Source organism: Penicillium atrosanguineum (genome assembly GCF_028827265.1).
Source record: "Penicillium atrosanguineum strain IBT 20685 chromosome Unknown utg000007l_segment0_segment0, whole genome shotgun sequence".
NCBI lineage: Eukaryota > Fungi > Ascomycota > Eurotiomycetes > Eurotiales > Aspergillaceae > Penicillium > Penicillium atrosanguineum.
In genome coordinates this window covers 1,587,776-1,609,018 of record NW_026623139.1, presented here as the reverse complement: position 1 = coordinate 1,609,018, position 21,243 = coordinate 1,587,776, and the positions used below count along the sequence as shown (strand labels likewise).

Here is a 21,243-nt window from a genome sequence, read left to right as displayed (position 1 = left end):
TTGGGTTGACTTTAGGATGAGGATTTTTACAGAATATGCGAAATGGAGATTAAGCTGATGTCGTGTCGTGCAAATGATGTCAGAGTCCGGTCTTCATTCAAATCGGATAACCAGAGAATACAGTCAAACTATGTACAGTCTCCAAATAGGAAGATCTCCTTCAGCTCTCGTCAGTTTAAATTCGATTATTCAACGCCCGGGCAGATAAAAATGTCCGAATCCCATTGTGTTCCAAATCCCCCCACGTTCAAAGTAGAAAAAAGCAAAGAAAGATATCTCCAATCTACCAGTCCACGCTGCGAACCTTGTTTTGTTTCTTTTCGATCGCACCCTTCAGGCTCGCGACTAGTTGCTTCCGATGAGCAGATTTTTTCTTCCATTGAGCAATGTCTTCTTGAACACTGATTGACCCGACGAGCTCCACGCTGCGCAGGCGGCTGTGCTTCGCGGATCCATTGACACTGGCTCGGAAGTTGACTCCGCGGGATGCAGACTCGGGTGTGTGGTATGCACTACCATCAATGGAGCCGCGCGAGCCAGGGGTGGCAGGAATCAGACCGTTGTTCTTCCGTGGTGTCGCGAAGGGAGACCCTTCACGGCTGGCAGAGGCGGAAGAGGAGTTGAGGTCGATACCGAGCTTCCGCATTTGAGCTTCGAGGACATCAATGTCACTACTCTTGCCCTCGGCCATGCTCATCATTGTGGCAATGGTTGAGGACACGGCTTCAACAGTAGGACGCTTGCGGCCGCTGCCTGAGCCGTCAGGGCGAGGGATGTCGGCAATCTTGGCTCGCAGGAGGGAGACTCCCTGCTCGAGATCGGCCATCCTAGCTTGGATTTGCGTGAATGCAGTTCGCAAGTCGTGCTGGAGGGCGGCCTGCTCGGCAGACAGAGGTGCTGTCAGGATGGAGCCGGTATCAGTGTGTGCGTCAAGCGTTTTGCGAATGCTGGCACATTGACCACGCAGTGTGACAATGTCCTTGGTAAGCATGTCGCGACATTGCTCCAGCTTCTCCTCCACTCCCTGTACACGCTGTTCGTCGAGAGATTGATTGAGACAGATGATGATGTAGTCCAATTTGTCAATATCTTCCAAGCAGACCTTTTCGTCCAGAATATCGGCAGGCTGATCGCCTTTCAGCGTATCCACCCAGTCATCCGCGTCGGAGGTCTCAGCAGATTGCTGGTAAAGGAGGAAGGATTCCAATGACCGAGCATTGATACCCAATGTATCAACCATGGAGTTGATATCCCGGTAGAGACGCTCAATCATACCAGCAATGCCAGGCTTGGCTGTCTCGCCCATGTAGTCCTGGTGGGGCAAGAATGGGTCAAGAGTGGACACAGGCTCAACAGGACGAGCAAGGTCAGCACGAAGTCTCTCATCCTCGTCGTCATCCGACAGGGAAAGAGCCTCTTCCTCTTCCTGTCGCTGCGCGAGAGCCTGAGCGCGAGCATGCGCCTGGCGAGCAGTATCACTAGGCTTTCGCAGCTGTCCTCCACGCTGAGCCATCTGGGTCAAGGAAGCCTTGCGCGAGGTCAAAGCACTTCCTGCTTCAGGCCGGCTCTGGTTCTTGGAGAATAAAACATTCTTCTGGGAGTTGACACGAGTAGGGCTGGGGGAACGGAAGGGTTCACGACCAGTTCGTGCAGAAGGTCCAGGGGGAGGGAGAAGTGGCTGCTTGGGAATTTCACCGAACAGCTGTCGTGGAGGTTGATCCTGCTTGGGTGCAGCTTCGGGGATCCTACTGAAGAGTCCTCCGGTAGTGCTCTTGTCGGAGAACCCGCCGAATGAACTTCCAGCGGAAGGCTTCGGGCTCGGGATCTTGACTTCATTGGTCTCATCATGAGTAATTTCTTCACCGCTGTCAGAGAAATCAGACTCATCTGCTTCTTCCTCAGAATCCGCATCTGAGCCGTCTGGGACTGGAACAGCCTCGTCCTCATCTTCACTCTCGGGTTCAGACTTAATCTTTGTGGCAGTGAAATCCGGAGGGAGGGGTGCCTCTTCGGGGACTGGAGGCGGGCTTTCCTCTTTCTTGGGCTTGGTCACAAAGTCCGGAGGTAGAGGAGCGTCGTCCATCTTGGAAATGGTCTTCTTTTGTGCCAGGAAGTCAGGAGGGAGTGGAGAATCGCTCTCTTCGGGCGAAGACTTCTTAGATATGAAGTCAGGGGGAAGGGGTGCGTCGTCCACGGAGCTCTTAGACACGTTGGATGAAGCTGAGGTATCACCAGCAGCATAAGGATCCCTACTAGTAGAATCGGGTGGCAATGGGGCTTCGAAGGAAGAAACTGTCGGCGTTGTGACAGACTCTTCTCTCTCTCCTCTCTTTGGAGTCTCAGTCTTGTCTGACGGCGCAGACAGAGGGCTGGTGACCTGGTTTTGAGAGGAAGTTTGGCTAGTGGTGGTTGTGTTGTTGCCGAACATCGAGAAGCTGGATTGCCTCGTCTCGGTCTGCTTCTTCTCACCAAAGGGGAGACTTGTCTCATTTTGCTGTCCGAAGGGATTAGATCGGGCAGCGGGTGAAGATTGACCGAAGAGAGAGGTCGGAGGAGTGGCCGGTTTGCTGGGCGCCCCAAATAATGAAGTTGGCTCAGTTTTAGCGGGCTGATTTGGTTTGCTAGGGGCACCAAAAAGTGACTTTGGCTCGGTCTTCACCGGCTGCTCCAACTTGCTGGGCGCGCCAAACAGTGACTTGGGCTCTGTCTTAGCTGGTTGTTGTTCTATCTGGCTTGGGGCACCAAACATCGAAGTAGTCTCTGTCTTCGCCGGCTGCGACGTTTTACTGGGCGCGCCAAACAACGACTTAGGCGGCTCCTCCTGTTTGGGCTGCTCGGGCGTACCGGTGTCCTCTGCGTCATCCATAGACTCTGCTTGAGGACTCGCCTTATTAGACGACGAGACCATGTCATCAAGCGCGTTGCCAAAGGAGAAGGCACCCGAGGACGGCTTATCAGGCTTGGGTCCATCATTGACAGCCGTACCATCACTCTTGAAGGAAGACCCAAGAACAAAGCCGCTTGACCCGGAATTAGCACCAAAGGGATTCTTAACCTCGGCAGGCTTGGGAGTAAAGGTTGAATCAGTCTGAGAAGGGGCTCCGAAGGGCGAAGCTGCCGCGGGTTTCGAAAAAGCACTGTCACCAGTCGAAGGCTTTGAGAAGGGCGATTCGCTAGGCTTGTTGGACGCAAAGCTACCGAAACCGCCTCCGCCTCCGCCTGAGAATGAGCTGAAACCGCCGCCAGAGGAACCGGTACCTGTCCCTAGTAGGCTCTTTCCCGGTGTACCGAACGGAGAGGCCGCTGCACTAAAGCCCGGTTTACCGAATGCGGGCTGTCCAGGCGTGCTCGCGGTTCCGAAGGCTGGTGCCGGTTGAGAGGGAGCACCAAACGCCGGCCCTGGGGTTGATGGCTGCCCGAATGCCGGAGCAGAGCCACCACCCATAGGAGAGGGGCTTCCAAAGGAAGGGCCAGATGGCTTTCCAAACGCTGTGGCACCCATGGTTGAGCCTCCCATGCTAGAAGGGCTGCCGAAAGCCAGAGCCCCAGATTGCTTGCCGAAACCAGATGCACCGAATGACGGAGCGCCGAAGGATGACTGACCAAAATCGGGCTGTTTTTGCGCAGGAGTAGGAGGGGGAGGGGTAGACTGCTGGGCCAGGGAAGACGCCTCCGGTCCTGAACCAGTGGCGGCGAGGCCAGAGTAGGCAACCTGCTGGTGGATTGCGTCGTTATAAATAAACCACCAGGCTGACAGAATGCCTTCATTATTGAGGAGGAATATGCCTGGCAAAGGAGTAGAGCTCTCGTTGATGTCTGCACCTTGAATGGGCATGATGACGTTTGTGCTGGACGACAGATCAGGAACAAAGCCGATAACAGAGGTTTCACCGCCGTCGTCCAACAGTGGAACTGATGCTCGTTTTGTGTCGTCGCTGAAATCGACAACGGCGAACTGATTCGCCAGGGAAGGGTCATCACTCGCCAGCGATTGCTCGGAGCGAACGATGATACTGAGATCAGGAGACCTTGTTGATGAGAGAATCAAGGCATCCTTCAAATGGGGCTTGTAATCTCGAAGCCGTACAACAAATTGATACGCCGCCGTGTATCTCATCTGGAATCCCATCGTAGGGCAAACTTCGGGCAACTTCTGGATCAAAAAGGGCGCCTGCTTGCGTCTTGTGAGAATATAGTAGGAAGACATATCCTCTTCTGCGGAATTAGGGGTGTAGGCCATAAAAAAGAGGTCGTTCTCAAGCCATGCGACAGATGAGACTGTGATTGTTAGCACAATCGCCTATTGGGAAGACAGTGATAAAAAATGACTCACTATGACAATCACCCTCCAGATCAGAGGGCCGGGGAACTTGATCCTTTTGTGTACCATCCGGTGTCATCTGGGCTGCTGTTCCATCAGCCAGTCCAGCAATGACCTGCTTTCCCTTCGTACTCCATGCAACGCAGCTGACACTATTCTTCAAAATAGGTCCGTTGGGCCCGTTCACCAATGAACCCGACTTCAGATCAGCAATCAAAAGTTCACCATTGACAGTGACCATGGCAACAAAGGTAGAGTTGTGATCCGGGTTAGGCACCAGGGCGCGGAGAGAGGCGCCATTTGTTGGGATCGATATGGCGGGTTGCGCATTTCCGGTGATGAGGTCTGTTGTTTGAAAAACCGAGATTTGAGAACCATTCTCGGTGGCTAGGATCAACGCGTCGTCGCTGGCGGTGAATGCCACATGTGTAGGGCGCGCAGGGAGAGGAATCTTTGCTTGCGGTTCGAAAGGCTTCGTCTTCACTTTGTCTTTGCCAGCAGGTGCCTCAATGGACTGTCGGGCTGAATCGGTGTTTGCGACTACAAGGCAGTCGGGACCAGCGCCAACAATGACACATCTGGTCTGCGCGACAGCCAGGAGGGAAGAGGTTGGGGAAGGAAGCGCATCGCTAGGCCATGGCGTGGGAAGTAGCCGGATGTTGGCATCGCCGCTGAGGCCCTTGAAGCCAACTTTCTATAAAAATGTTAGTGACAAGAGCTCTACAAGCTCACAGAAGCTGTGGCGGGGCGACGTACATCAGTGTAGACCTCAGAGAGCTCCGGGCCCAGCTCCGCTGGCGCACTCCCACCCGCGAGATTGGACGCTCCAAAGCTGTTAAAGGCCATCTTGAAGCGGTCAAAATCTGCGGAAACGGAACGAGATTGAGCGCTTAGAGGTGAGCCGGTCCTCGAAGCATTGAGTGATGGAGAGCTCGGAGGTGTTGAAGAGAAAGAGCGACGTTGGAGTGCTTGCGGACTCCGGTTGAAGAGGTGGAGGGTACGCGCAAAAATGATGGATATATCTCTCCGCGTACAGAGGAGAGGGAGGTGCGAAGAGAGTAATCCCAGGCAGAACCTTTGACGTTGAGAAAGTGAAGGTGAATACCCGAAAATGTTCGCAAGACAAAAACACCGCGTGATGCCTGACGGCTCAGGCCATTTTAGGCTGCGGGAGCTTCGTCACTTCCTAACACAGCTCGGCTTCCAGCTTGCCTTTCTTCCCCATCTCACCCACCTCAACTCCCTCTCTCCACGTCCATCATTTGCTTTGGTTCTACTTATCAACCCGGTCGGATCTCCCTTCTCACGTCGGTCGTGTACACATCCCCCGCATCGTCACAATGCCGGGCTTCGACTTCTCTAACTACAACCGCAACGCGGCTCTTCACGCCAAAGGGGTTCCCCTTCCCAAAGCCACCAGCACCGGTACAACAATTGTCGGATGTATTTACGATAATGGAGTTGTGGTATGTTGCCATTGATGCAGAAAGCCCGAAATCACCGCGCGGCAAGGAAGCTGACTAGACCGTGATCGCAGATTGCAGCAGATACCAGAGCTACCAGCGGCCCTATAGTAGCAGACAAGGTATGATCGAATAGATCGCGGACCACCTTCCACAAGACTACCAGAGACTGACTGGTACCCGTGATAGAACTGCGAGAAACTACACTACATTGCCCCCAAGATCTGGTGTGCCGGTGCCGGTACCGCCGCAGACACAGAGTTCACTACCGCCCTCATCAGTTCCAATGTCGAGCTGCACTCGCTATCTACAGGCCGCGACCCGCGAGTGATCACCTGTATGACTATGCTGAAGCAGCACCTCTTCCGCTACCAGGGTCACATCGGTGCCTACCTGGTGGTTGCAGGCGTCGATCCGACCGGAGTTGGCCTGTACACCGTTCACGCGCACGGTTCGACGGATAAGCTGCCTTACGTGACAATGGGATCCGGCTCTCTGGCAGCTATGTCTGTGTTCGAGTCGATGTGGCAGCCAGACCTTGACAAGGAGGGTGCTATTAAGCTCTGCGCCGAGGCGATCAAGGCCGGTATCTTCAACGATTTGGGATCCGGTAGCAATGTTGACGTGTGTATCATTGAGAAAGACAAGCCCACTCAGATGCTCCGCAATTACGAGAAGCCCAACGAGCGTGGTCAGAAGGAGCGCAACTACAGATTCCCTCGCGGTACTACCGCTTGGCTGAACCAGAAGATCATCAGCAAGGACGATATGAAGAAATTTGTTACCATCCAGACTTTGTCTGGGGATGACAATCTTGCGGCTGGTGAGAAGATGGAAGTTGATGCTTAAGATGGATTTCTGGTTCGGTGGCGCAGGCTAGTGTTTGTTAAAGAGTCGACTTAATATTAGTCCTCCTCATCCTCTTCCCAGAAATTTCTCTAAACGTCTTTTTTTAGACAAATTTAGGCTCTTCTCTAATGTATCATTCCAATGCCGCTTCAAAGTACACTTAGAAAGACTCGGCATGACCGTTTGTTCAGGAATATATAGATTATATCTTTGATCAGGCTGTGGACATGCACTGCCTCGAGGGGCCAGTGTGGGTATCTCTATGCTACTGAGTATGTACAAATGATTTCCAGTTTCCGAGATTGCTCGAGTGTCTTCACCTTCATGCCATAACTTGATCCGAGAACGGTTGTTCACGGCTGGCCATGGTAGGACCGCCCAATCTGAGGCCCCGAGGTCAACTCCTTCACAACGGCACGCCCCTCGAACTTTTCCATGATCCAGAGAATGTACTCATATCGCGTAGCCGAAACACGAAGTCCCTCACGACGGAAACGCACAACGCCGGCATGGTACATAGCACGCACCAGAGACGGGTACACAGGACCGCCGTGTTTACGCAGATAGTCGTAGAGCCAGTGGATCAGGTGGAATGATCGGGAGGGATTCAGCTGCGTCGAGCAGGATAGTGCAACGGCAAGTTGGTGGATCATGTCGACCGCGAGGTAAGGATCTGGGCACTGGCTGTCTCTTAAGCCAGGGTGGTAACGCACGATGGCCATTTGGTCGGGGTGGGGAATGGGGACCCAGGCTTTGTTTAGGCAGATCTTGAACGGGGTGTGGTTGTCGAGTAGTCTGAGGATTGACCAAACGCTCTTTGAGTCTCCCTCTCTGGCGAGGCGGAGGCACTCTTCCATCATGACTGGGTTGGTGAGATCCATACGGCGGAGCATTAGGTCAAATGTACCATAGAAAAGGGCTCGGACTCCATTGTATTCGGCCGGTTTTGTCCAGACTTCTGACAGGGTAGTCTGGGAGGTTTCCAGTCGCTCGAGGGTTCTGCGGGTGGTTTTTTTGGTCTGCTTTCTCAGCTTGAGATCGACTGCCAGCTGGAGAAGATTGTTGTGTGGGATGTCGAGGCTTTGGATCCCACGCAGGAGGTCTGCGAGGAAGGATCCTTCTGTGTTTCGCACAGTCAACTCAAAGAGGCCAAACAATAAGTAAATAGGTCGGTCCGTCGACCTGGCATCTTGATTATACATAGGAGCCAGTGCTCGACTCAAACTTCGTAGCGCCCACAAACGTAAAACGATCTGATGTTGAATCGGTAAGGCCAAATCGGAGGCGATGTGGGCCTGCAGGGGTGTCTCAGTGTAGGCAAGAGGCAGATCCAACCAAACCTGCGAGCTTGTAATGGCCTCAACACTTGACAGACTTGTTAAACATTCGCGCCATCGCTCAAGCTGTTGGTTTCGGGTCTTGTCTTCCCGCACGGCAAGAGTCAAGAGCTGGGTCACGTTGATGACGCACTTGGCCGCACAGTCAGCATCAAGCTGGCTCAGAACTCGTTCGGGCGAAGGAAGAAGCATTGTCGTGTTCGGGCTATCCACGGCTTTCAACCACGTCATGACCATGGCCGAGGGCCAGTAGTCATCCGAGCTGGCGCCATGTGTCGCGATGATGATTTCTTCCGCGAAACGGAAGCCCCGTATATCCAAAAGCTGCTGCAACCATGTATCCGTAACTGTCTTTTCAAGGTCATGGTAGCCAAGGATGTTACAACGTCCAATGGCTTTCCACATAGCCCGGTAGTGCTTCAGCAACGCTTTCTGGTCCCATGACCCAAGAGTCTTGTTTCGTTCGACAATGATGTTCGGAAGAGCCTTAACGATTAAGCATAACTCTTCCGTGGGAACCAAGCCTAGTTCTAGCGCGCGAGTAACTGCATTGAGCACGGCAGTACGGTTAGATCGTTTTGATTTCTTTTGGGCGAATAATTCCACGGCGGCAAGGTAGTTCCCGGATCCTCGAGTATTTAAAAATGGGTCATCGAGAAATTGGATGGCTTGTGTCAAGTCCATTGTTGACCGCGTGAGGAGCTTGTCGAAGATTTGCTGGCTGTATTTAGGTTCCCGTTGAAGGTCGATATTCAAATACCGAGCGAAATCTCGGGCATCTTCCATGCCCCAGTCATTCTTGTCGAGGAATTCTATCCACCTCTCATCCTTCGTTATCGATTTTGCGTCTGGGGTTGTACACGGGTCGTCGAAGATATGCGAATCAATAGGTTCGGGATTGTGATCGTAGAAGGGTAAAGGAGCCCCGTGCGAGGCGATTGCATAACTGCGAAGCTCTTTAGGGATAGTTAACTTATCGGCCACGCTATTTGCGTCACTTTCGCACTCACCCTGGGTTTCGGGTTGCGCTCTCTGCCACGGGTGGTCCGTCCACTTCATATGCTCCCTGCCATTGCGACCAAACAGGCACGCGATATCCTCGACTCCTGCAATACCGGCTAAAGCGGTATTCCTTCGCTTCGCAAGACGCCTCCGCGCCTCCAAAGGGCCAGGCACACAGCTTCCATGGCGGCGCTGTCCATTCGCGAAATGCCGGAAGGTGGTTGCGAGCAGGTCGTCACTGATCCACAGATGGTCGGACGTAGATGAAGCAGATGGCTTCAAAGCATGCCGGTAGGCACGCCTACCGAAAGACATGAATTTAAAGATGGCGCATGTGAGCCAATTGCCGGATTCAGTCGTGATGAACGAGCGACGTCTTTCTGTAGCAGCTTCGGCGCGGAGTCTTGGCGTTGAATGACTAATCCCGTTGGCCAGCCAATCTGCGAACTGGAATTACGGCAGGAACGAAGTAGATGTACTTGGATCTTTTTTGAATGATTATGATGCTTGGGAACTATGTACTACTTCTAGCCAGTCTTCATGGCCTTGATCAAATCGTCAAGCGTCCGGTCTATATCACAACAGTGCCTATTTTGGGTCACTCAGGAGCCAACTTAGGTTGAACCCAAGATGGGACCAGAAATCAAGAACAAAAAAAAAACAAGATGCAACCGTACTCCAATGCAATGCCATGCGAATTCTCCTCTCATGGCAATGATATCTCATGCTAATCATGCCAATTAGGATATGATCGAAACGTGTATAGTGGATCGTAAAGAGAGTCGTCAAAGGAGAATAGGGCAAGAAGGCCCCTCCTCGAAGTAGTATCAAGAGGCTTCTTCCCCGGGTTGAGGCTTCCTTCCTGTCACCACGTAAAAATCCATATATGCATGGATACTCTTGTCCTGGATAGCCTTCCTCACATCGACGAGGAAGACTTCAATCTCGGCCTTCGACCAGCCCAGAGCAAGGAACGGCTTATATGACCAGCCGGATAGGGCTTCTAGCCAATTACTTTCACTCCACTTCCCAATGAGTTTCAGTCGCTCGTCTGTGGGCCAGGTGTTTGTCGGAACTTTGAAAATTTTCTGCTCGACATCCATGAAGCCAACCTCCTTCATCCACCGCTCTATCTTTGGAGCGATGCGGAAATACCTTAAAGGCTCCATTTCCTGGCTTGAACGCATGTTTAGATCGTACCAGTCGTGCAAAGCGAATTTGCTGTACCCGTCTGGATTTTCCGGGGGCATGGTGTCGTCGTCGCATTGTGGTTTGGGATCTAGTTCGTGGCATTCAATGTATGCACCTGGTTTGAGGTGTTTAAAGGTTTGTCGTAGTAACCGTTTAAAAGAGGGCATGGCGCCGGTCATGTTGCCGATATGGACGAAATCAAAATGGTTGTCGTCCCAGAGCCATTCCTCTTCTGTGGCGTCGTCCACCAGAAAATGAACGTTCTCGGGGACCTCTGTCGGCTGGACTGGAGAGAGGTCTGTTCCAATAATGGCAGCGTTGGGAAAGAGGGGTGCTGTAAATCGACGACAATTAGTTAAGAGGTTCCGAGTTTGAGTGCTGAATCCGCACAACTTGGAACACGCAAACATACCCATTTCAATAGGCCATATACCAGAACCAGTGCCGATGTCGAGTATTTGTTTTGGGTCATTGAGAGGAACATTATACAGCTTCTGTTTCATACACATCTTGAACATGTGGTGTTGCATGTCAAGACGATCGAGCTCTTGCTCGTCATTTGGATATGGGTAGGCTGGCAAAGAGGTCAGATAAAATTTTAATGAGACACGAGATGCGGGAAATGCATGGCAACATACCTCCTTCATGGTACCTGTGATACCGTCTTCCATTTTCTATAGGATAGTCCGTTACACTGTCAGTCAGAGACTGCGTATCACTGTCACGACTCCGTTAGCACGAGTCTATTGGATGATGGGACAGATATAGGCAAGAATATGCATGTGCAGAGGATCGTACCATTCACTCCTTGGTTCCTGCATCATAGACGTTAGCACCGGCTACAATGGTCATATGGTAGGTGGTGATGAGCAATCTCCAGGCTCTAGTGAGAGTGGAAGAAAATCAATTTCAGGGGCAGGGAAACGGGATTTGAAAGGTACCGGACAGAGACGTACAGAAGATTTGGGACCCATGGTGCTTGCTTTGGGTCAGTGTGGTGGACCGAGTCTGATAGGATAGGCAAACCAATCCTAATGATGGTTGGACAGGGTTGTCGGCAAGCTCCCAACCAGAACGAAAGTAGTTAAAGCAAATAGAACAGAGAGTTATTGTGGGTTACTCTGTGCAGATGGGGGTAAATATCTGGCTTCCCAATCATCCGGAATCGCAGCCCCAGTATAGTGCACGTTGGCGGGGAGCTAAGTCGTGCGTATGCCAGCAAAATGGGCGATCTTCCCATGTCCCACCACACTGGAACAGAAAACAGAAAATAGCGAGGGGATGAAGGGATGAAGATCCCAGATTGAAGAAAAAATTGAGGTGAAAGTTATTTGTCAGTGCCTTGTGGAGAGCCCGACAGCTTGGGTTAGGTTATAATTTGGCAGGGCGGGAAGACGATCCGGACAACTATAAATCAATCCAGAGCCGGGATGGGATCGACCAAGTGTCGTAGAAAGCAAGACCCGCAGAGGGGGTGTGTAAGTGGGGATCAGTGCATGGGGTACAAAGTTGAGCCAGACAATAGCGGTCTCTCTAGTGGTCATGGACGTCAGAGGGGGTATGGGTTTTGGCGGGGACAGAAAAAAGACGCCTCGGGCAGCGGATAACCATGAAATCCCAGGGAGACCTTGGCCTTGGGGGGGAAGAATCTAGGGCTAGGAGGAGGATTAACAGGGATGCGTCCGGTCTCTATCCAAGATCCCTTTGTTCTGCATGAAACCAGAGATCGCAAAAAAAGAAAAGAAAAGAAAAGAAAAATGACAGGTTTCGATCACAGAGGGTAAGATTCACGATTTGGGGCGGAAGCTGAAATACGCGACAGGCAAATCAAACCCGCACATCCAATCCTTTCCCTGTTTTGTGAGGCTCGAGCGCAAGATGATCGGGAACTTGAAATCCCACCCTTTCTCCCGGTAGCTAAACCGAAACCCAGGCTACTGGGAATCGGCGGCTCCGAAGTCCCTTGGAGTCAGGAGTCCCATGTTCCTCGGGGTGGACCCTGCGCAACGGGGGTTCGCGTCCTACGCATTTCGCATTTCGCAAATCTTTGGCCCAATCGATGGATGTTCCATACTGCTGGGAATTGACAACCCACCAAGCCACGGGCCGCTTTTTTAATCCTTTGTCCTGAACCCTTTTCTACGCTCACCTGTGCAGAGCTCTGCAGGGGCTGTCGGAATTTCCGCTTCCTCTTCTTCTTCTTCTTTTTTTTTTTCCTTTTCTTTTCATGTTCCTCCTGTTCTTAAGGGTGAAGCGTTCGGAAGCACGGACGGTAAAATTACGGAGGTACAATCGGAGAAAATACACAATCACATGGTTCGTCTACTAGACTTGATCGAGTTGAACTTCGAAATGACCACATCCTCGGATCGACCACTGAATGGGAATCATCGGACCCGAAGTTTTGGGTGAGAAGGCACAAATGTGGGGCTGTCAGCAAACTCAGAAAGCAAAAATCAAATAACAAATAACAAAAAATCAAATAATCAAATAATAAAAATTAGAAAATAGAAAAACAGGGTACATGGGTGAAAATGTACTAGGATCATACATGACAGGACTCGGGGCTTGGCCCCGAGTTCCGCCACAAGTCGCATGGTCCCTGGGTTCTGGTCCGCGGGACTGAAGTACCAGCCCGTCACTCATCGAGTCTAGTTGCCTAACCTCTGCATGGGAAACTGCTCGTCCTCGGGCATGGGCCTAACTACTAGGCTCCTGCTAGATTGAGCTTTAGCGGTGTTCGAGGTTGATCTGTCAGAATTCGCCGTGTGAGAATCAGGAATCTGGAAGTCTGGCCTTTTCCTCCCTCCCCACTGCCCATCCTGATTGGTGTGCTTGGATAGGCTCCTCTAGTTCATTTCCTTTACCCAGGTGGGCACACGGCTTGGAAAGTCAATCCTTACAGTGGTCAATCCAATATTGACACTTGCTAGTTCTCACGCTAGGCCGGTGGCTGGGGGGCGGAGGGGGCCGCAACTCAAGCTCGGGTCGATATAATTCAACGGAGGGGGAGGAGGGGGGTTCCAGTTCTATGACCGGGATCTGGTACATGCAGCGCTGAGCACACAGAATGCTCCGGCGATCCGGGTCGCCCTGTAAGGCCTATGTATGCCCTGCAAGCCTCCGCCCAAGTGTGACTTTGCGTCAATCTCCCCCAGACTCGAGTAGATTTCCTACGAAAGTTCGGGGTATCAAGTCGCCGACCACTTCGAGTGTACTGTAATGTACGAAATGTCGATCCAAACTCAAAGCGCGCTTGCCTTGATCGGCAGTCCCAGGTGTCCTGTCCCACAAGTCACAGTAATATGGGTCTTGGATTGTACGGTGTACGGTGTATGGTAGTGTCGGATCGCTCGGCGGTCCCCCAAATATAGGATTGTGAATTATTGTGCGTAGGCATATCGGACGGGGACTAGAACAAAAAATAGCAACGGTGCATGTGCCAATCCATAATTAACGCCTCTGGCCACAGTGCTGGGATTGCCTTAAGATGAGTCGGACCCGACTACTGGGAATACCTTGGGTCCCAACGTGTCGGTTAACGTCGCAGGGGCCAGTTTTCGAGATTTTGAGATGACCTACTCAAATCAGGGTCAATTTGTTCTTCAACACGCGTGTCTTACCCCAATTTACCTCGGGCGTTCGGTGATCTTGGCTCGCGACCGAGAATTTCTGTGGTGGAGACGGTCTTGTTTGGTACTGATCCCGCTAGAGCCAAGCTCTGCGTGTTCACGATGGTAGCGATGATGAATCGGACTTGAGCTCTGGACCGGGTGGAGCTTGGCAGTCGGCAAGGAGGGAGTTTCCACTTTGCACACAATGGAGATGGAGATGGAAGCTCCACGGTTCCCTGTACAGTGAGCTCTACCAAAGACCAGGATCAAACATGATGCTACACGAGCGTGAAAGCCGGGTCATCAAATAATACCCTTGCAGATCTCATGGTGAGGATGCTGAGAAGGAAACATCGCACAAAGTCTCGGTTATCATCCTAGGAACGTTGCACTGACTATAAAAAGGAGCAAAGCTTAGCTCGATCGTCTGCGCGACCTATTCTGCCTAATACTCCCAGCAAATCCCGAGATAATCAATCATTCGGCCGGAGCACTTACCCACGCAATCACACCATTCACCGGTGCGCAGAAAGGCTACGTGGCCCGCAGGGCAATTAAACTGGCCGGATAGACCGCTGCCAGTGACAAATATCTACACTCCCCACAAAGACACCTGTCATTGGGCACTGCCATTGAGCACAACTCGAACTACTTCATTCAAACCAACCTACCGTAAGAAGACCCTACTAGTTTTTCCCGGGTAAATCTTCCTCTCAGTACACTGATAGACGGAGAACCAGACTGCGGGGTGAAAGCAATGGATCGACTAGGCCCACACAAGTGGAACATACGAGGTCTCGGCTACCATTCCAACTCGATGGAACATCTAAACTACAAATTCCGGCCCTGGGTAACTAACTACTCGGGATTTGGAATTAATTTACTTAGTCTGTAGTTAGTGTGCGTCTGTCTATGTATTACTCTTACCCCGGTGGAGAGGAGAGGCTAGTGGCCAATCAGCAGCCTCAATACGCGGAAGTGCATGAATGACACGGCTCGCGCGATGTCTACTGCACGAGATAAAAAGAATATATAAAATTCATGTAGATCAAATGCCAGAGCCACTGTTTAAAAATTAGTCGGTCCGGTTTCGTTATTGATTGGCGAGTGAGCTCACGGGTTACTGACCACGAACTATTCGAACTATCAAAAACGTAAGGGCAGTTTTGAATTTCATTAAATGTAGCCTTGTATCAAAGCAATAGCGGTCTAGTCTTATGCGCTGGCTTTAAGCAAGTGACATAGTAAAAAATTGAGACAACACTAGCCACGAGGTGTACTCGCTGCGAAGGAAATAACTCGAAATTGTGATTCACGGTCAAGAGGCTGACGCAGACAGGATTGCTTCCACCGAGGAAATATGCCCCTCTATTGGCTGGATCTTGTCGGTTCTGTAGACTTTTAGCATCGGAGCTGGCTAAGGGTCGAAACGAAAGTAGGGCAATACCTAGTTTGAATGCGAATGTCGGTCTGGACTCTGGCTATTCCTTCCTGATGGATGAGGGTGTGTGCGAATCCGATCAATTGGGAGACTTCATCCCATGTCCCTTCTGTTTGTATTTATAAAAATGAGTCTTTCAAATTGTATTTTTCATGCCATGAGATGGGACCTAGCGAGGACAGAGTCGATCGATTGTTATGACATCCAAGTCTTTCCCCGAAATGAAGGCGTACCTAGTGTTGTTCCCGTGGCATGCATCACATATTTGAGGCCTGACTGTTGAATAAGACGCTGGATATCTGCGATCTGCTGAGAGAACGATGCATATGAGAGCCGATCTTTGATGGGTATGCTGCTTAGTGACTCGATCAAATCGTTTTTGGGGGGGGTGTTCTTTACTGGAATAAGAGAAAAGTCGGCTGTGCACCGTGAAGGTGTTGCCAGGGCTGGAGGTGCGGACGCCATTGTTATCATTTTATCTTTTTTTCTTTCAATTGAAATTGATGTACAAATCAAGTTTGAGCTTTTTCGCTTTGACGAGGGTTTCAGTTGTTCATCGTGAAGGGGTAATTGTGACGTTGTGTTGTCAGTAGATACGATGAGTTTCGGAATAGGGTATCCAAAGTTCACAATATCCTGGTCCAACATGATTCGTTCTCTGGTCGCTAGCCTGTAGTAGTTTCCTTCGCATCTAATAAATCGTTTCGTCGATAGTCCTTCCACGTCTCTGAGCAGGCTCACTCCCAGGGACGTAAATATCCTCAAACAAGATATCCCACTTTGGATCAGGCACAGGCATCTGCTCAGCCGCCTGGACTTCGTGACTCACCATCCCCCGTATTTCCTTTTCAACTGCCTTTATCTCATCCTCCGTCATAATGTCCCAGTCTATGAGCTTCGACTTCAGGCTTGTGATGGGATCATTCGTTCGCTCTTTCTGTAGCTCCTCGCGGGTACGATAGGCGGTTCCGGGGTCTGACATCGAGTGACCAGCGTATCGGTAGGTTTCATACTCATAGATTAGCGGTCCATTTCCTGCCTTTATCCACTCTCGGCCATGTCTAACAGCAGCCAGAACCGCCAGAACATCCATTCCATTAACTTTAAGCCCAGGAATATACTGTCCACGCTTGAAGTATTCCGTTGAGGCAGAAGCACGATCAACCGATGTCCCCATTCCGTACTTGTTGTCTAGCATTCTTGTTAGTGACCCCTCCGGTGTCGTCGAAAAAGGGATGCTTACTCTCGCAGCCAAACATGACAGGCAGGTTCCACAGCTTTGCCATGTTGAATGCCTCGTGGATTTGGCCTTGATTGGCTGCTCCATCACCATACAGGTTGATTGTGACGTTACCCGTGTCGTCATACTGCTGAGCCAATGCGATACCAGCTCCAAGAGGCACGCTTGCGCCCACGATGCCGTTTCCACCGAAAAAGCTCTTGGCGTACATATGCATTGAGCCGCCTTTTCCATGCGCGATACCGTCGCGCCGACCGAGAAGTTCACCAAGAATCGATTTTATCGTAGCACCACGCATCAAGGTGTTACCGTGAGACCGGTACGCGGTAATGAGCTTGTCTTCTCGGGTAATTGCATGCTCTATCCCGACTGCGACGGCCTCTTGCCCGATTGACAAGTGGCAGAACCCACGAATCTTCCTTTCTTTGTACAACCCATCTGCGGCGAGTTCCATCCGTCTGTGCAAGCGTCAGCTTTTGACACCAGTCTATGGCTTTTGAAGAGCCATACCTTATTGTTGTCATGTCACGAAAAAGCTGTTTAAGTTGTCCCTTGGTAGTTTCCACCGAGTATGATGGCGGGTCGAAATGATACGTCTCAAAGCTCGTGTCTGCGATCGGGACCATAAAAGGTTTGTCATCCTCCTAAAGGGACAGTTAGATCGTTTTTTTCGTATTTTGCGTTCGGAGAATTACCGATGGGACGTCTAGCACCCGTCGCTGTGCGACCTGCGCAAAGCTACGCGTGTTGGCATGTAGTGAGCCGGGAAGGGCGCGGAGACCCAGAAAACGGGACGTTAAAGGTAGCAAGGAGGAATTGGAAGGTCTCATTGTTCTTAGTGTAATCGAATATTCCAATGAGGTGAGTGTGAGAGGTACGAGGTTTGTTGCGAACAATGCCAATGCTAGCTCTTATCTGGCCGGCAAGCATATGACGCAATTATGAATTCATGGCCATAATCACAATATCTGTCAGAGAATCACATTACTGTGATATTTCCTCACTATACTCAATTGTTTCATTCTAGTTATCTATTTCAACTTAAACTAGACTTACCAAACTCTCTGGGGCTTGACACAATATGATTTTCGATTTCTCGTATCCAAGCGGGCTCAGATATATACATCTGACCGACGGACCACTGCTAAATAGTTACCTGGGCATTTCACGAAAACCACACAACAAGACAGGAAAACAAAAATGGTATAAGAAGGTGGCAGGACCCTTACAAGCTGCACAGCTCCAAAAACTCATAATCTTCTCACCTTGCACTCTATATTCTTTCACATAAAGATTGTTGAATTGAGTGTTGACAGTATCGGAAAATCCGTTATTCCGCTATGACGCAGCGACCCCACTGGCAGGCACCCTTGCACTCTCACTTGAGGAAGCTTTGAGGCTCGAGTCTCATCGAGCTATCCACTCTCCAGGGCTGTACATTGAACCTGTCGTGAATAGGGCTGTCGGCTCTGACCTGTGGCTGCTGACGCGTAAAACAACTTCGTTTTAAGAGCCAAGGTGAACTCCTTCATGCACCTCAACAGATTAGCCACGCATGGTGCGCCAGTCTCAGGCCCGTCCCTCTCGGGGCAGGGCATCTCGGGCTCGTCAGCCACAGCGTGAGGCATTGCGAAAAGAACCAGTTCCAGATGTCTTCCAGGAGATGCTGGAAGAGGCCGAAGCAAGAGACCCAGAGCAGTTCCATTCCGATAGGCCGATCAAGAGACGAAGAGTTGGCGACTCAAGGGCTATTGCTGTTCATTCACCAGCACCGGCACAGGCCGACACAGTCACGAATGTAGGCAAGGATGAAGAAGAGCAGGCACAAAATGTGCAAACAGTTTACGATCTCTCGGAAACAGAGGAATCTGATATCGAATGGGAAGACGTGGAGATTCAGCATCAGCAGCAAGTACCTGAAGCATCTAGTGCAGCAGCAATTTCACAAGAAAGAAACGAGACACTCCAAATCACTCTGGAGCAAGAGCCAGAGAAGCCGAAAAAGGCTGTGCAAAGGAGAAAACCAGTTACCGCAGCCGAGAAGAAGATCCGGATGGATATTCATAAAGTCCATCTTCTCTGTCTTTTGGCTCATGTCAACTTACGAAATCGGTGGTGCAATGACGGGTCGCTGCAGGTACGCATGATTTTAGTGAATAATCTACTTTCAGCGTCTAATATTGGTTTAGAGTTACCTGAAACGAATGTTGCCCAAGAGGGTTATTGCACTTTTGAACCCAGACGAGGACAAGCCACAGTACCTTCGGTCTACTACCTTCATTGATGGTCTAAATGAAGCTGGTGAAATCTTTACCCGTCGATTTCGTGTCAACAAGTTAGGTTTGAGGCGTCCCCACTGGGCCGAAGACCAAAATAAACTCAAGCAGAGACTGGTACGTCTCTCGGATCGATTTGCGAATAGCAGAATGGTCGCTGACATGCCCGTAGGAGGCGCTTATGTTGAATGTCGAGGTCTTCCTATCCAAAGAGGACTTCCGATCCCAGGCAAAGACTATGCAGGGCTCTCGTGATTTCGGCGCACAATTGTTCTGTGCCTTGCTGCGATCAGTCGCAGTGGAGGCAAGACTCGTCTGCTCACTTCAACCTTTGCCATTCTCCGGCACAGTCAAGGATATGACTCCTTCGAAAAAAGGTCCTCAGTATATTGTTGTCTCATCCGATGACCATGAAACGTCAACGGATGAACGCCAGAAGTCAGGCGGAGAGTCACCAACAGCTTCGAGAGCGAGGCGGCTTGGTCGACCTGAATTCACCTCACGGCCTGGCCAAGCTTCCGCTCGTCTGGGCTCTATTCCTAACCCCCGAGAATCTTCGTACCCAGTGTTCTGGGTAGAGGCATTCAACGAAGCTGTGCAAAGATGGTTTCCAATTGACCCAATGGTGACCAAGTCTCTGGCAAAGCCCTCCAAATTTGAACCGCCTGCAAGTGATCCGTACAACAGCATGAGCTATGTAGTTGCCTTCGAAGATGACGCTTCCGCACGAGACGTGACTCGGCGTTATGCAAAGGCGTTCAATGCAAAGACACGCAAGCTTAGAATTGAATCGACGCGAAACGGTGAAAAATGGTGGGATGCTGCACTAGAAGCATACGAGAAGCCTTTCCTTGAGGATCGAGACGAGCTTGAAATCAGCGAATTGACTTCCAAGTCTGCAGCCGAGCCGATGCCACGCAATATCCAGGACTTCAAAGACCATCCAATCTATGCACTTGAGAAGCATTTGCATCGGAACGAGGTGATCTTTCCCAAACGAGTTATCGGACATGTTGGTTTGAGCAAAACAACTTCAAAGAGCGATAATTTGGATCCCGTTTACCGTCGATCTGACGTGCACGTCGTGCGCAGTGCTGATAAGTGGTACCGACTGGGACGGGATGTCAAAGTTGGCGAACATCCCCTCAAGCATGTTCGTGCGACACGACCCAAGAGCGGATTCGACAGCGACGAAGAAGATAACGAACCGGAGCAAACTGCTCTATATGCCGAGTACCAAACGGAGATTTACCAACCACCTCCAGTAGTCCAAGGACGAATTCCTAAAAACTCCTATGGCAACTTGGATATCTATGTCCCAAGCATGGTACCCCCAGGGGGCATACACGTTCGAAGACCAGAGGCGGCTCGAGCTGCTCGAATCTTGGGGATTGATTACGCAGACGCTGTGACTGGTTTCGATTTCAAAGGACGTCGTGGAACCGCTGTCATCGAGGGTATCGTCGTCGCCTGTGAATACAGTGAAGCTCTGGAAGAAGTAACAAGGGGAATGGCAGATGAAAGGCATCGAGCTGCACTTGAAGCGCGAAGTGCGGAGGCACTCCGCTTCTGGCGACTTTTCCTTGTTAAGCTTCGGATCGCTGAACGAGTGAAAGAATATGCCGGCTCGGATGAGGAAAACGATGATGCAGCCGCGTCGGATATAAGTGTCAAGAACCTGGAAGAATCGGGAGGGGGCTTCTTTCCAGAGCCAGATCAGTCCACAGACAGTGCATCCAAAGAACCTGACACGGAAGATTATTATCTCGGAGGAGGGTTTATACCAGATGACCCCGTCTTAGATAGAGCTGACGCAGTCGATGCCGGGAATGAAGATGGCACTGTCGGGGGAGGATTTCTGCCCGACAAATTTGTCGACGGAGGTCCAGCCGTCAACCCGTCGACAGCAAACGGTGGTCAAGAAGACGGTTTGTCCGGGGGAGGGTTCATGCTTGATGGCTCGGCGGATGCCGAACCCGTCCCCAAACCTCAAGCCGCTCTCCAGCCTGTGATCCCACCAAGGTTCAAGAAAGGAAGAGCTTCAAACATCCCTCGCTACGAGTTGATCGTAGTTCCGAAGAACTCCGCTACGGACTCTGGACAACAGTCAACAAAATGTGCAACCTCTAAAGGGCTAGAGGGGTCGTCCGAACAAGCTCCGATTACGGTTGATTCATCAACGAATGGTGGCTCCAAGTCCACTAGTGTGGTGGAATCTATCTCCAGACCACTTTCTCCTCAAGAAGAGCTTCGCCAATCTCAGCTGTTACATGACTCAGATAGTGAGATCGAGAAAGGGTCCTTGCTGTCTGAAGACCCGGATGACGAAGATGCAGTCCCCGATTGGCTCATTTGATGATTATCAGGCCCTAGATGCCTTTTTGTAAATTGTCAAGATACATAACGAGAGACCAAGATAATGCAAACAATTGATGGTCCCATGCAAATGTTTGATACGATTCCCCAAACTTGAAGAGAAACTATTAGCTATATTTAATCGACGAAAGCA

At 50.9% G+C, this 21,243-nt stretch overlaps 6 protein-coding genes across 6 annotated transcripts; 2 read left to right on the top strand and 4 right to left on the bottom strand.

The window, feature by feature from the left end:
• Positions 1 to 283: 283 nt before the first annotated feature.
• Positions 284 to 5,167, bottom strand: N7443_008806 (FG-nucleoporin NUP159; the record flags this gene model as incomplete). The annotated part of the gene is made up of 3 exons (XM_056888862.1): positions 284 to 4,278; positions 4,334 to 5,015; positions 5,078 to 5,167. 3 exons carry the CDS (start codon positions 5,165 to 5,167, stop codon positions 284 to 286), a joined length of 4,767 nt encoding a protein of 1,588 aa, XP_056738164.1.
• A 494-nt stretch (positions 5,168 to 5,661) lies between these two features.
• Positions 5,662 to 6,633, top strand: pup1 (proteasome core particle subunit beta 2; the record flags this gene model as incomplete). Its single annotated transcript, XM_056888861.1, has 3 exons — positions 5,662 to 5,787; positions 5,859 to 5,906; positions 5,974 to 6,633. 3 exons carry the CDS (start codon positions 5,662 to 5,664, stop codon positions 6,631 to 6,633), a joined length of 834 nt encoding a protein of 277 aa, XP_056738163.1.
• A 353-nt stretch (positions 6,634 to 6,986) lies between these two features.
• On the bottom strand, positions 6,987 to 11,137 carry N7443_008804 (class I SAM-dependent methyltransferase; the record flags this gene model as incomplete). The annotated part of the gene is made up of 7 exons (XM_056888860.1): positions 6,987 to 8,926; positions 8,981 to 9,412; positions 9,871 to 10,497; positions 10,576 to 10,737; positions 10,802 to 10,881; positions 10,962 to 10,978; positions 11,120 to 11,137. The coding sequence occupies 7 exons, from the start codon at positions 11,135 to 11,137 to the stop codon at positions 6,987 to 6,989; spliced, it is 3,276 nt and encodes a 1,091-aa protein (XP_056738162.1).
• Positions 11,138 to 15,095: 3,958 nt separating this feature from the next.
• Positions 15,096 to 15,692, bottom strand: N7443_008803 (thiamine-binding protein; the record flags this gene model as incomplete). Its single annotated transcript, XM_056888859.1, has 3 exons — positions 15,096 to 15,168; positions 15,225 to 15,327; positions 15,452 to 15,692. 3 exons carry the CDS (start codon positions 15,690 to 15,692, stop codon positions 15,096 to 15,098), a joined length of 417 nt encoding a protein of 138 aa, XP_056738161.1.
• A 217-nt stretch (positions 15,693 to 15,909) lies between these two features.
• N7443_008802 (putative pyruvate dehydrogenase E1 component alpha subunit) lies at positions 15,910 to 17,288 on the bottom strand (the record flags this gene model as incomplete). The annotated part of the gene is made up of 4 exons (XM_056888858.1): positions 15,910 to 16,409; positions 16,462 to 16,916; positions 16,969 to 17,102; positions 17,154 to 17,288. The coding sequence occupies 4 exons, from the start codon at positions 17,286 to 17,288 to the stop codon at positions 15,910 to 15,912; spliced, it is 1,224 nt and encodes a 407-aa protein (XP_056738160.1).
• A 725-nt stretch (positions 17,289 to 18,013) lies between these two features.
• N7443_008801 (uncharacterized protein) lies at positions 18,014 to 21,090 on the top strand (the record flags this gene model as incomplete). Its single annotated transcript, XM_056888857.1, has 3 exons — positions 18,014 to 18,595; positions 18,648 to 18,851; positions 18,907 to 21,090. 3 exons carry the CDS (start codon positions 18,014 to 18,016, stop codon positions 21,088 to 21,090), a joined length of 2,970 nt encoding a protein of 989 aa, XP_056738159.1.
• Positions 21,091 to 21,243: the final 153 nt, after the last annotated feature.